This window comes from Tympanuchus pallidicinctus, unplaced genomic scaffold (assembly GCF_026119805.1).
Source record: "Tympanuchus pallidicinctus isolate F22 unplaced genomic scaffold, pur_lepc_1.0 scaffold22, whole genome shotgun sequence".
Taxonomy (NCBI): Eukaryota; Metazoa; Chordata; class Aves; order Galliformes; family Phasianidae; genus Tympanuchus; species Tympanuchus pallidicinctus.
This window is the reverse complement of record NW_026294739.1, coordinates 23,455,102-23,468,881: the sequence shown is the minus strand read 5'-3', so window position 1 is coordinate 23,468,881 and position 13,780 is coordinate 23,455,102. Positions and strand designations below refer to the sequence as shown.

The 13,780-nt window shown below is 49.3% G+C and overlaps 1 protein-coding gene across 14 annotated transcripts; it reads left to right on the top strand.

Moving 5' to 3' along the window:
* Positions 1-50: 50 nt before the first annotated feature.
* Positions 51-11,666, top strand: ZNF821 (zinc finger protein 821). Of its 14 annotated transcripts, none has more exons than XM_052687046.1 (8): positions 52-493; positions 1,499-1,590; positions 3,621-3,711; positions 5,361-7,745; positions 8,257-8,399; positions 8,926-9,030; positions 9,933-10,099; positions 10,783-11,666. In XM_052687046.1, the coding sequence occupies exons 4-8, from the start codon at positions 7,577-7,579 to the stop codon at positions 11,435-11,437; spliced, it is 1,239 nt and encodes a 412-aa protein (XP_052543006.1). In that variant the 5' UTR covers positions 52-493; positions 1,499-1,590; positions 3,621-3,711; positions 5,361-7,576; the 3' UTR covers positions 11,438-11,666. The 14 variants fall into 14 exon arrangements, with proteins under 14 accessions (XP_052543008.1, XP_052543006.1, XP_052543012.1 ...); XM_052687052.1 differs by having other exon boundaries at positions 3,621-3,814; positions 7,620-7,745; XM_052687042.1 differs by having other exon boundaries at positions 3,621-3,814.
* Positions 11,667-13,780: the final 2,114 nt, after the last annotated feature.

Below are 13,780 nucleotides of genomic sequence, written 5' to 3'. Positions count from 1 at the left end.
GCCGCCCGGCCCCGGCGCGGAGGTTCCGGCAGCGTCGCGTTCCGCCTCCTCGCCCCGCCCCGCGAGCCCCGCACGCCGACTGCACCGCGCTAAGCGGCCGTACTCGCGGGGCGTCCGCGAGAGAGGAGAGCCCTCGGGAGAAGCACCGCCGACATCGGCCCCGGCGGAGCGCAGCGCGCTGCCATCGGGGAGGCCCTGGCAGCCGCGGATCCCTCCGTCCCGGGGCGGCGCGGCCGCGCCCCGCCGCGCGCCGATCGGGGCTCCCCGGGGCCTTCGCGAATGGACGCGGGCTGAGATCCCCCGCTGCGGAGCGCTTCGCCCCCGGGCGGGCCGTGAGCTCGGAACGCGGGCGGCGCCGCTCCGACCGGCGTGACATCGGTTCCTGCCCTTGCAGGGGAGCGAGGCCCGGCGGGCTCGGACGGCCGCCGCCCGAGGCGCGGGGAGCGGAGCGAGGCTCTGCCGGCCGCACCTGCCGCGCGTCCATGGCACGCAGGTGAGCGGCTCCGGGCGGCGGCGAGGGGGGCTCAGCCGGGCCGTGCCCGCGCCGCGCGCTCTGGCGGCGCCGCCATTTTGCCGTCTGTCTGTCCGGCGGCCCTTTGTCTGTCCGCGGCTCCCGGCGCGGGCGGCGGCACCGGGTGAGGCGGGGCGGGCGGGCGCGTGCCGCCGTTCGTCTCTCCGTCGGGGAGCGGGGTCCGTGCGCCTGGGGCTGGGCCTGCGCCCTGTCCGGCCGGGGTGCCAGCGGGCCGGCGTCCGATTGTCGAGGGAGGCCGGCGGTGTCCGGCGTTCGTTTGTACGGCCGCAGGCGATGTGCTCCGTTCCTCTTTTTGTCCGCGTCCGACGGAGCGGTGGGGATCGATTCTCTCCTCTGTCGGTCAGAGGGTGAGGGCCGACGATTCCCCTTTGTGGTGCTCGAGGGGGGTCCGGGCGGCGTGTCGGCGTGTGCCCCGGCGCACGGGCGCTGCACCGGAGGGACGATGCTGGCGGGGGTCCGGGCGGCCTCGCTGGCGTGCACGCGCTGCCTGCAGGGCCGTACCCCGTCCCTGTGCTGCTCGGGCCCGCTCACACCGGGGCGGTGGTTCCCTCGTGTGCCCATCGTGGGGCTGACGGTTCCCGGTGCTCGGCCTCCCGGGCCGGCGTCTCCTCTGCCCCTCTGTGGGTCGGCTCGGTGGTGGAGGTCATTAGGCTGGTGCCTTGTTCGCCGTAGAAGCAAATGGGAGGGAGGAGGGTACTTGGGCTGAGCCCAGACGCTCGTGAAGCGGGGCATTCTGAGCTTTTTGTATTACGGGTGCAGAATTGCTTATTACTTAGTTTGAATTGGGTGGGGCTGCCCGTGCGTGGTAAAATGATTGCGGATTGCGTTGGATGCTGGCTCTGAATGTGGCTCTGGCTTTAGCCCTGTAACCAAGAGGATGGGGAGCGACCCTGAGATGCTCAGCTGCGTTTGTCTGGTGGCTGAGAAGGTCCCAGTGGTGTGTGTGACAGGCTCTTCTCTTCTCAGGTGAGCCCTCTGCTGAGGGAACGAACACACTGTGCTCCCAGGTCAGGGAAACATGTCCCGTCGGAAACAGACCACTCCTAACAAAGTTCACTGTGAGTATTATGTTACATAGCACCATGGGATCCTTGTCATAGATGGATAGTTGTGGAGAGGAAGGGGAGGAGGGCAGTGATGAAAAGGTACCATTTGTGGGGGAATGGTTACCTATGTTTTGTCCTAGGGCTTGTAATAAGAACTCTGTATGCCAGGGGAGCTGGCAGTGTCCTGACAAGGTAGGACAGGGATAGGCTTGAACAAACTCTGTAAAGGTAGGTTTGTGTGCACAGGGCCTGCAGCTCTGCTATGTGTTCACACTGTCACAAGCATAAGTTAGGTTCTGGCCAGTTCTTGGATAGCAAAGAAAGTTCGAGGTAGGGTGGTCTGAGTGTACAACTGAAGTCTGGGAGCCCTGGCTTCTGATCTTTGCTTTGCAGCAGACTCAAGAGACTGGCTTGGATGCGTCACTTAAGCTCACTGCACCTCAGTTTTCCACCAGATAATGTAATAAAGCCATTTGCCTTTTCCTGGCAGGGAATGGACAATGGCTATGTCAAATAATGCACAGATATGATTTGTCAGGCCATTTCTGAGCTGAGCTGAGAAGACAGGTGTCTTTCTCCAGCATTGTCAAGACCCTAACATTTGTTGGATAGCAAAAGGACTGAAGGTGCTGTACATCAGTGCTTCTTGTGGGTAGGCTGTAGTGAGGTATTAGTGTAGCTGGGAGACAGCTGTGTGGATGTTCAGCTACAGAGGGGCATCTGCATGGGTTTTGTTTGGCTGGTTACAGAGGGGAGTTGGGAGTCCGAAGCTACGCCCTTGTATGTATATTCAGCTTTGTGGATGGATAGATGCTTGAAATCTGGGCTTGAACAAAAAAACCAAATCTCCACTTCTGTAGACATGTGAAATCAAGGCTGATTGAGATGAGAGGCCTAAGAAATGCTCCGCTATGGTAACTTTCAGGTCTGTGGAATGGAGAGCTGACTGCTGCGGCCGTAGCAACTGCCTCACTTTGCTGATGCTGCTGGCTTGCCTGTCTCTATGTGTTTCCCTGTGCTGCCTTTTTGTATGGATACGGCAACAGAAATCTATGCATGCTGTTCTCTGTGTTAGGGGAAAATACATCCTGACATAACCTAATGCTCTGCACCCTTTGTGAGTGTACTGGTGAGAATTACCTCTTTCTGATTTGAAAGCCTTATAGCCTGCAAATGCTAGGCATGGGAGAGCAGACAAAGCTTTCCTTGATGGCCAGTGTCAGAGTATTGAGGGCTGACTTTGGCAGCTGCTCTGACTTGTGCTTTCCCACTCCTGCTTCCTGTGTGCTGAGTTCAGCAGTTGGTGGAATACAGCTTTGTACAGATTTGTCTGCTTGGAATTGTCTTTATTAGATAAACTTGATGCATCCTGTGTTTTCTCCTGCAATGCCAGTAACACGTCTTCTTTCCACACACATTTGCTTTTGAGAGCACCCAGATACTGCTTCTGCTGTTTAGAATAGATGTATATAAAGCATGTACTTACTCTGTCAGCCCTGGTGTAGGGTTACGGGCTCTCATCTATGGACACCAAAGAGTACAACAGCTTTAAAAGTTCATGTCGAGTTTTCGTGGTGTTTAGGTGGGCTAATTTCTCTTCTCCACTCCACTGCAAACAGTTGTGTTCTATAGAAGCTTGTATTGTTATATACATGAACTATACATGCTTTGGAGTTTGGTCGTCAAGGTATTTTCACATCATTGCTTTTTTATCTGCAATGCAAGTGATTGTATCACCAGTTTGGGTCTTGGAGAAGGTACCCGACAAAGATGCTACCAGCTGGCACAAGGCTGAGGTATGGCATCTGGTATGCCATAGAGAAAGGAAGCATGGGACTTGTTCACCACCTTACACACAATATTTAGCTGCAGATAAACTATTTGATAGGAGGCATGAAGAGCAGCAAAATAGGATTGGAAGAAAATGGGGGACTGACAGATACATGAAAAATTGCAATGGTGATGTCTCCTCCTTGGGATGGAAATCTTGTCTGTCTTATGATGAACACCACCAAATCGTTGGGACTTCTCTGTCTACCTAGCCTGCTGTGTATCTGGAGGGCCCAGAATTGCCATGCAGTGCACTGGTGAATGACGAGGAAAATCGGAGAGAGCATCATCTCCAAGATCTGGGTGAGCCAGCAGAATGAGGAATCAGGCTGAGACATAGCAGGCACGTTACTGAAACTTCTTGGGACTGAAATTGTTGGGAGGAGAGGAATAAAAGGGACAGCAGGTACGTCTGCAATTGGGATCAGATCTGCAGGCTGTGGGGCTTGGGAAGTGCTTTGTGGATTTGCATAAATGCCACTGTGATTATCTAACAGGACGAATTCATGAGAGGATGATGCCTACTTCTTCCTTTCTTGCTGCTCTATGTTATCTTCCTTCTCAGATTCACTTTTGCAAGCAACAGCTGCATTCTCCTGTCCCTGGCTTGTTCAATGCTGCCTCTTTCCAGAGTTACTTTCCAGGCTCAGCATGGCCCCCGTTTAACCTTGCTCTCACAGCAGCAGTTGCTGTCTCCACTTAGCACAGTAGTACTTTGGCATGCAGAATTGTGCTGTTACAAGTCAGACCACTTCAAACAATTTGATGTGTAAGGAAACTCATAATTCTACTGAAACAGCAGTAAAAAATACTGTTATCATAAGCATGTCATTGTGTGTGATTGCCAGTCCACTTATAGTTTCCACTGTAGTCATTTCCATGTGGCAGAGTGCAGCACATAATTGGCTTTTAATAACTGATTTTTGTATTGTCATGTGCTGCATAAAAAATGCTTTCATCTGACAGTATGGTAAGAAACATATTTGTAATACTGAAGTATACTTATTGCATTGCTCATTCCTCACTGAATTGAAAAATGCCACGCAGTTGTATTGTTCCTGTGGAAGTATCTTCATTTATTTTATTGTCTTCCAGACTCTAAAGTATAAAAGTGTCTTCTCTCTAAGCAGTTAATCTTCTGATCTTGCTTCAAGCCTGTCCTTTGCTGCAATGTCACTCATCAGCTATAGGTCATTCCACTGTTCTTGAGCTTGCCAGGAATTCTGCTGCAGGTATTAGAGTTTGCTTTTGTTTCCTCTCTCCGCTATCCCATGAGCTGCTTTTCTTTCTACGGCTTCTACCTTTTGCAAGTGATGCTTAGACCTCTTGAGAACAGTATTTGTTAATCAAATTAATAACCACTTCCTAGCTCTATTCTGTGTTGTCCCGGTATCCCATTAATCCTTGGTTTCCCTCCTTTTCCCTCTGATATATATATGTACACACACACACACACACACACACACTTTCTCTCTCTCTCTCTTTGTGCTCTTCAGCATTTCTTGAATTCTGCTGCTTGTAATACTCCCAGTTTGAAAAGAAAGTATCTTTCAAGAATAGCAGCCAGCAATCAAACTGAGCAACAATTGTTATTTGCATCAAAATCCTCGATTCTTAAAGGGCTCCGTGGGCTGCGGTTATTAACGCTTTCAATTGTTGTTTTTCATTTCAGTAACCGCTACAGCAGTGTGGACAACCCAGAATAGCGATGGGGCAGGTGGATTAGATCCACAGTGGTGGACAGACTTGCAAATTTCAGGTCCAGGAAAGGAACACAGAGAAGACCTACATGAACAGGGATGTTAAATTGATGTGCAAGGAGGGAGTAAAGTGGCTCATCTCTGAGAGGCTTTTCTGTTTAGGAAGGAAGACAGGGGAATTATGCAGTTTATTCTGATTTTTGTTTTGTGGATTTTGGAGTGAGGTTGTTTGTTTATGTGTTTATTTTCCAGAACACCTGAGAGTTATCCTGCATTCATACAGTTCAAGAAGGGAAGGGCTAAGGAAAATAATCATTTCTGGCTGCCAAGCTGATACACCATCAGATCGTAGCACTCATAACTGCCCCTGTTGCACAGTACCACAGGGCTGGCCCCTACCTCCACAGCTGCTCTCCTGGCATCCCACTCATTTGCAAGATTATGGAGAGGAGAACTGGAAAGCAAAACAGAGGCAGTTGTTTGACTCTCGCTGTTCTACATCTCTAGCTGCTTGTGAAACAAATACAGTGACTTGTTTTGGTGTTGTGGTCAGCCTACAGCCCTTTCTGTATTTAATGAAGAAACTTCTGGAGAAGAGTCTGCGAATTCAATATTGAGCATAATGTCCTTTCTGACAGTGGTGATCCTAAAGCTGTTGCCTGTCTTACTCCCTTTCCACAGAAATGCAAATGTATTCAAAATGGGGTGGAGGTGGGGGTGTGTTTGTACGTGAGCATGTGTGTAGACAATAAGAACATAACCCTGTACCTATCAAACATTAAAATTCCAAAGCTTTAGTGATGTAGGACCTGGTCTGTCAGTAGATGAACTGAGCACTCTTTTCCAAGTTCTTTCAGAAATGCTATTAGTAGAATAAGAAATTTGGTATAAGCAAAATACAGAGCTTTTGAAAGTTTTTTCCACTCCCGTGATTCCTTTTGGATACAAGCTAGTGGTTTGGTTAACGGTTTGCATTTCTGGCTGTAAGCTGATGGATGGTTCTCCACACTGCTCTAAATCAGTGCTCATGTGGTTGTGTGTATGTTATAATGAAAGGCTTCTGGCAGACGTGATTGCTCTGCTGGTTGTTGTGATTGGTGTTAGAAGTAGAATCACTCAATCTCAGAATGATTTGGGTTGGAAAGGACCTCAGTGATGATCAAGTTCCAACCCCTGCTGCAGGCTGGGCTGCCAGCTGTTAGATAAGCATGAGGTCAGGTTGCCCAGGGCCCCATCCAGCCTGGCCTTGAGCTCCTCCAAGGACGGGGCATCCAAAGCCCCTCTGGACAACTTTGGAAGCCTCTGAAGGGCTTTACAGTCTTCCAAAAATTAAAGCAATGTTGGGAATTTTGAGCTGAGCACAAGAAAGGCAGTATGTGTATAAATATGGGGCAAAGCTGGCTGAAGCAGTTCAGCATGTGAGATGCACCTGTCCCTGTAGCAGGACTGGTGCTGTCTCCATGGGTTATGAGTGCAGTTCCCTGTATTGATGCAGTTGTGGCCCTATCCTAGAAGGGGCAATGCTTCTTTGAAAGCTGCACTCTGACCTTCTTTGCACTGCATCTTAAATTGTATTTCTGCATTTACGCTTTGAGTAGTTCCTGTGAACTTAGAAATGTTGATCCACAAGCTATAGCTGTTTGGGAACTAGCTCCTTGCCCCAGGTGCTCGTAACTCATCTACTGCTAAAAGCAAGTCTTCGCTACCTGTAGAACAAAGTCGTTTGTTTGTTTTAATGTGAAAATTGGTGGTTGACTTCTGTAGTTATTCCCTGGAACTGGAAGCCTTGCAGAGACTGTTGTAGGAATTTTTCTTTCAGAGGAACTCAAATAATTGCCTTCTAATAGGTTTTTTGTTGTCTGTTCTCATGTTGAGTCGAGATACAAATCGTTACAAAGAGAAAAACAGACTGTATGTAGAATTTAGTTTAACCTAATGTGGGAATCGTGCAAGCACTGACGTCTGTGCCTTTCCAGACCCTAATGTGATTGGTTGACCCTGATGCAATTAGTATGAATGTCCTGTCGCAGTACTGTTGTGCTGCTTGTAATAGCTTCTGAATGATTTACAAGAGCCATGTAGCAACACGTCCAATTTGGGATACAGTCATCACCCCTGCGTGGCTTTTCCTCACCTACAGCTGTGCTATCGCTGTTGGCAGATTGGTGGTCCTCTGGTAAAAGTGGAAGCCATGTGAGCACGCATGGCAGATGTGGAGCCTTGCAGGTTTTTTACATGCAACTGGAGTGGTGTATAAAGGGTGTGCAGAGAGCAGCCTGACACCATACACATCCACTAGCGAGACGTGGGGACTGGACTTGTGTTAGCAGATACAGGAGGCTGGAGTTACAGGGCAGGGAAGCACAGAGGTTATTTAAATGCTTTCAGAGAGGTGACTTCAGAGGGTCTGCGCATTGCAGGTGAGCAACCCCACACTTGTTGCATTTCTGGCAAGCTTTTGTGAAATAATGGAACAGCACCAATCTGACTTTTTGTCCTTGTGGCTGCCAGGGGAGCAAGTCTTTGCAGGGCTGGAGGAGCAAGCCCGCCAAGCCATGATGAAAAACAGCTTTCCTGGAGCTCTTGGGGACCAAAGGCCAGCTATTCATCCACTGCAAGACCGTGATTTCAGCAGCAGTGAGTTCTGCCCCTTCCAGTAATTGCAAGGTAGTGGATTGGAGAAACTGATAGGGTGAGGCTAGTTGCTACGGAGCTGGTGGGAATTCTCTGAGGACCATTTTACCCATCTTCTCTTCTGAGTTAGCCCTTGATTCTTGTGCTGACGGCTCTTTATCAGCCAACAGTAAGAGCAGAACTGCTCACTAAGAGAAGACAAGCCCAGAGCCAATGGCCACAATGCAGGTTGAACAGTAACCTCACCACTAGAGTGCAGTCCCACAGCACTGGAGCAGAATGGTGACGGCACCAGGCTCTGTTGACAATCTAGTGATCATGGAGCAAAGCCAGGTAACAGGCCAGATCCAGGGACTTAACGTGGTTCTTTGGGGATTGAAGTACCTCCTGAGTTTAAATGGGGCCCCGATCTTGAGTGTGAGTGGAGGCCCTAGGTGAGGCTGGTCAGGGCAATTAAGGTCTGTTAGTGCTGTCAGGGTCCTGACACTTGGAGTAACTGCTTTCTATGTTCAAGGTGGCAGTGATGATGAGGAAACCACCCATGATGAAGTTTCTTCCCATACTTCAGAGGAGGATGGCTCAATGCTAAAGGTGAAGAAAGAACTGGAGAATGGAGACCAACCTGCAGCTGGAACCCTGCTGATGAGAGAAAATGAGGCAAGTGTGTACTGGCACTGCAGTCTCATCAGTGTCCAAGGGAGAAGGGGTGGGCACTGTCTAGACATCTCTCTGTAACCTTAATTTCATACCTTGTTCCCATAATCATCTCCTCCAAACAGCATCTCCTGTTGAAGGGAGATGGTTTTGATGTTCATGAGCTGCCAGGAACAGGAGATAGCAGGATAAACTGCTATTCCCCTGCCTGGACTTCAGTTCTTGTACCTTTCCTTTCTGCTACAGAGCAGGCCTTGCCCACTAGAGCCACCATGCTGGCAAGATAATGGGTTCAAGTGGAGGGCATGAAACTTCTGCTTCTTCCTCCTGAGGCAGCAAGAGCTTTGCTAAGAGGCTGAATAAAGGAAGTTTTGGACTGTGAGAACTGCAAACCAGCCCCAACAAGACTGAGCACTGCACTCGATCTGGGCTGGGCCATTGTGCAGTCCCTCGCTAGATGCTAAGGGAGGGTGGGTGGCTGTGTGGAGATCAGTGTGCCTTACACCAAAATGGCTTTCCTTTCCTGTAGGTTCCTGAGAGCTTGAATGCTGACTCCATTCTGGGACTGTCAAAGTGTCCCCTCTGCCAGCTGGAGTATGAAAGCAGAGAGCAGCTCATTGCTCATGTATACCAGGTAGGGGGTGGTTCTGAGTAGTGCGATGTCTGTGCCTTAAGCACCTCAGCCGTCCCAAAGTCAGAAACAACCCTGGGCAAGGAGCATGGCTTGACTTTGTTCTGATCTTTGCAGTCACAGAATTGAGCTTCTATCTAGGATGTGATTGAAGTTTATAGCAGATAGTCCAGAAAAAGTTCTGGGGAAAAAATAAGCAAAGCAGCAGTCTGCAGATCTGGAGAATACAGCTCCATCCCAAGGCAATCTACGCAAGCAATTGCAAACTGAGACCAGGCAGTTCCTTCAGATTAAACATGGAAGCAATTCTTACACCATTCAGTGTGATCAGCTGATCATTCAGCTCCTTATTATGTCCCTTTATCATAGTTCCTACCTGTGGGAACAGCTGTTCTTCCTCTGAAATGATTCCAGTATTGCAGTAAGTCTGTGGTGGGAACTCAGGTTTTGTTGTTAGTAGTCTTCACAGCACGTCTGTGTCTGCGAAAGAAGGAATGAAGCAGAGCTGAATTGGCAACTTAACTGTACAAGCTGATCGTTTCTAGCTACCATCATAGTGAACTTTTCCTCACCAGGAGGCTGCGTAGTGTTAGTGCAGTCATGCTTTGTCTAAAAGCAGCAGCTCCTCAGATGCATTTCTGAAAACAAGAGTCAGATCTTATGATCTCTTTTGGCCCTACTTGTTTCTGTTGCACTGCAGTGGAGGTGTAGAAAGGTCTTGCTGATTGATCTGTGACATCCCGAATGTCTTGAGCTAGTCTAGGAGCCATCAGCAGGAGGATTTACTGGATAAGTGATCCTGTTCCAGGAGGTTGAGTTAGCTAGTTTCCCATATTCGTTGAGCACACCTCAGACTGGGCAGGAAGCTGGGCAATTTGTAACTAACAACTCTGGTTGTTTTGCAGCATACCGCAGCTGTGGTGAGCGCCAAGAGCTATATGTGTCCTGTGTGTGGAAGAGCCCTCAGCTCACCAGGTTCCCTTGGGCGACACCTCCTGATCCACTCAGAGGACCAGCTGTCAAACTGTGCAGTGTGTGGAGCACGCTTCACCAGCCACGCCACATTCAACAGGTCAGGGTCATCCTGGCTGGTGAGTGAGTGAGTGAGGGTACCCACAGAAAAGCTTAGGTGCATTGCCTTAAATGACAGAGGAATCATATCTCGGCCCGACTTGCGACCATTTGTGATCACCCCCAGTGGCTGAGATTCCTTTGATCTCTTCATCCCTGCAGCTCCACATCACCTGCTAAAACCTCTGTGATCATTGCTGCTTGAAGGGTGTTTCTTAGCTGTGTGAAATGTAACACTGTTCAGAGAGCACTGGGGTCACTAGTCACAGGAGAGAACAGTCATTATTTCCCTTGCCCAGCAATCCATCACACTGGGTCTGTGCTGCCCAGACAGCTTCTCTTTTCCAAAGCAGGACTACATACAGAAACAAAAATGTTCTTCATTTACGTCCTGCCTGGTGGAAGGACGCTGACTAGGCAAATAGAGCTGGAAGAAGAAATACAGAAATGAAAGTGGGGAACAGCTTGCTGGTTAATCCCTGCATTTGCATTCTTCTAATCCAAATTCTGCTCTGGGCAAATCCCATTCCTACCTCTGTATACAATGTTGCTTGATTTTTAGATATTCAGACACATTCTGGGGCAAAGGCCTCTGTCATAAGCTCTGGTAGGAGCCACCCTGTAGTCTGAGATGAGGACTCTTCTGTCAGTACCGAGTCTGACACCGCTCTTTCTGCTTTCCAGCGAGAAGCTGACAGAGGTGCTCAGTGCAGATCGCCTGCCTGTGCCACAGAGCGAGGGCCCCTCCAGTGTCAGAGGGAAGGACATTACCTTTCACAGCCCTGTGTATCCTGCAGGCATCCTCCTAGTGTGCAACAACTGTGCTGCTTATCGTAAGCTGCTGGAGGCACAGACACCTGGCATGCGAAAGTGGGCGCTTCGTCGGCAGAACGAGCCCTTGGAAGTGCGTCTGCAGCGCCTGGAGCGGGAGCGCACCGCCAAGAAGAGCCGGCGGGACAATGAGACCCCCGAGGAGCGGGAGGTGCGACGTATGCGGGATCGAGAGGCAAAGCGCCTGCAGCGCATGCAGGAGACGGATGAACAGCGGGCGCGGCGGCTGCAGCGAGACCGAGAGGCCATGCGACTGAAACGTGCCAACGAAACTCCAGAGAAGCGACAGGCCCGGCTCATCCGGGAGCGTGAGGCCAAGAGGTTGAAGCGGCGCCTGGAGAAAATGGACATGATGCTGCGGGCGCAGTTTGGCCAGGACCCCTCTGCAATGGCAGCTTTGGCAGCTGAAATGAACTTCTTCCAGCTGCCAGTGGGCAATGTGGAGCTGGAGAGCCAACTGCTGAGCAAAATGACTTTTGAGGAGCAGAGCAACAGTACTCTGCATTGAGCTGCAGGCAGAGACTGCCATCTCTGCTGTGTCTGTCACAGGCAAACCAACAGGCTTCTGTGTTCAGGGGGCTGCTGTAGCTCCCCAGACGTCACTCCTGCATGGGTAGTTCTGGCTTCCTCCTGAAACAGGAGGAGAATGGAGCTGATTGATGTCTGTCTGGGGCTACGGTCTGAGGGTCAGCCACCGCATTCGGACAGTGGGAAAATAAATTAATGTTTCATGCTTATTTAGCCCCCTTCTTTACCTCCTGTGCTTTGTATTATTCTTGGACCCTCGCACCGTTAAATGGGTTGAGGCTGTTGCAGTTCTGCTGTAGGTAAGAAGTCTGCCTCAGACTTGTTTACTGCAGCATAAGTTATGGAGATAAGGACTTAGATGGTCCACCATTCTTCCAGGAATAAATACTATTCTGTGTCCATAACAAGCAAGGGGAAAAAAAAAAGTAATCTCCCTGGAAGTAGCTGCGCACACCCTTTTCTTTGTTATGTGCTTCCTTGTAGTAACACGCATGGAAAAGCTAACAGGAAACTGAGTTCCCATTCTAAGAAACCTCAGTAATGGAAGGGCTGACAAAGTGAGCAGGGAACAGTTTAATAGTTTACAAACAAGGCAATTTTCATTCAAACAGCATTTCAGATTTGCAAGCGAGAGACATGGACATACTGGAGCAAGTCCAGCGAAGGGCCAGAAAGGTGGTTAAGAGACTGGAACATCTCTCCTGTGATGAAAGGCTGAGCGAGCTGGGACTGTTTAACCTGAAGAAGGTTTGGGAATTCGATGAATATGAATACCTGAAAGGAGGATGCAGTGAGGTCAGAGCAGGCTCTTGTCAGTGCTGCCCAGTGACAGTGAAAAGAGGCAGTGGGCACAAGCTGAAGCACAAGAAGCTCTGCCTCAACATCAGAAAGCACTTCTGTACTTCAGGTGCCAGAACGCTGGCAGAGATTGCCCAGAGAGGCTGTGGACGCTCCATCCATGGAGGTGTTCAAAAACCGCCTGGCTAGGCTGCTCTGGGTGTCCCTGCTGGAGCAGAGGTTGGACCAGATGGACCCAGAGGTCCCTTCCCACCTCAGCCATTCTGGGACTTCAAAATTAAACGAGCTTATTCCGTTTTAATACAGCCAAATGTAATGCTGCTCATCTGGGATCATGGGTCACACATGGAGCAATTCATTCCTGTTGAAAATTCTTGTGTGACCAACAATGACTTTCAGCCATCACCGCAAGTAACACATGGGAACAGTTGGGGAAAATGTTAGTAAACAGAAAGCTGCTTTTGCTTTTACGCTGTAACAGAACCCATGAGAGTAATGCAGAGAAGTCCTGAACTGGGGAGGAGCTGGGAAAATCTGCTGGAGAGCAGTGAATTTAAGCCCAGAAGCAGCCAGTGCAGAGCATAATAGTGGTTTGTACCTCTATGGAAATGTTCCCCTTTCTACTACAACTATAAAACTATGCAACTATGGAAATTAAACTTAAGTATGTTTAAACTGTAAAAGGCAAAACAGTAGCGCAGAACCGGAAGTGAAGGAGCAGAGAGGTCATACATTCTCCATTTAAGACAATGGTGGTTTAAGAGTGAGCATCTAAAATTTTATGCTGTAGCTTTTCAAACTTCAGCCCACCACTGGTGTGATACACAGCTGCATGTGGTGCCCTGGAGACGACATTTCCAGCCACAGCCTACTGTACATATGTGTAGTGGGGAGTTGCTGTCTCTGCATTAAGTCAGAAATGGCCCCAAGAATCTCACCTGGGATCCAAGGTAAAACAAGGAACAAAAACTTTCAGGCAGACTAGTCAGAAACAACTTGGTTTTTCAAAAACTTTTGATGGAACGCTTTGAAGGCCACACTTAAGTGCTTACAGTAACTGCATTTGGAGTACACAGTGCTCCTTTTCTCTTGACACAAAACTAACCTTATAGGCAGTCTTGTGGGCGATTGCTACAAAAAGCTTTTAATTTTATTGAAGCTTACATTTTTATCTACGTGCAGAAGTTGTTTTGACTTCTCATTCTCCACAAAGAAATGACTTCTGCAGGCCAGTCTGGCCTCACTCTTTGGAAAAAGCCACCAGATCTGGCAAGAATCTGTTTGGCTCCATCTTACCCTCTTCCTATCCTCTTGTTTTTTGAGCTGATCTCTCACTTTTTTTCTTGCCTCCATTTTTATACCAAGCTGACCATCTGCTCTTTGCAGCAGTTGCTATTGCTCTGTGATGTGTGTTCTGCTTGGCCAGCAGAAGTGTTGTTATGCTGTGCAAACCATAGCTGAAGCTATAGATCCCAGATCACTACGTAAGAACACAGAACCCACATCCAAGTGATTGCTGATGCCA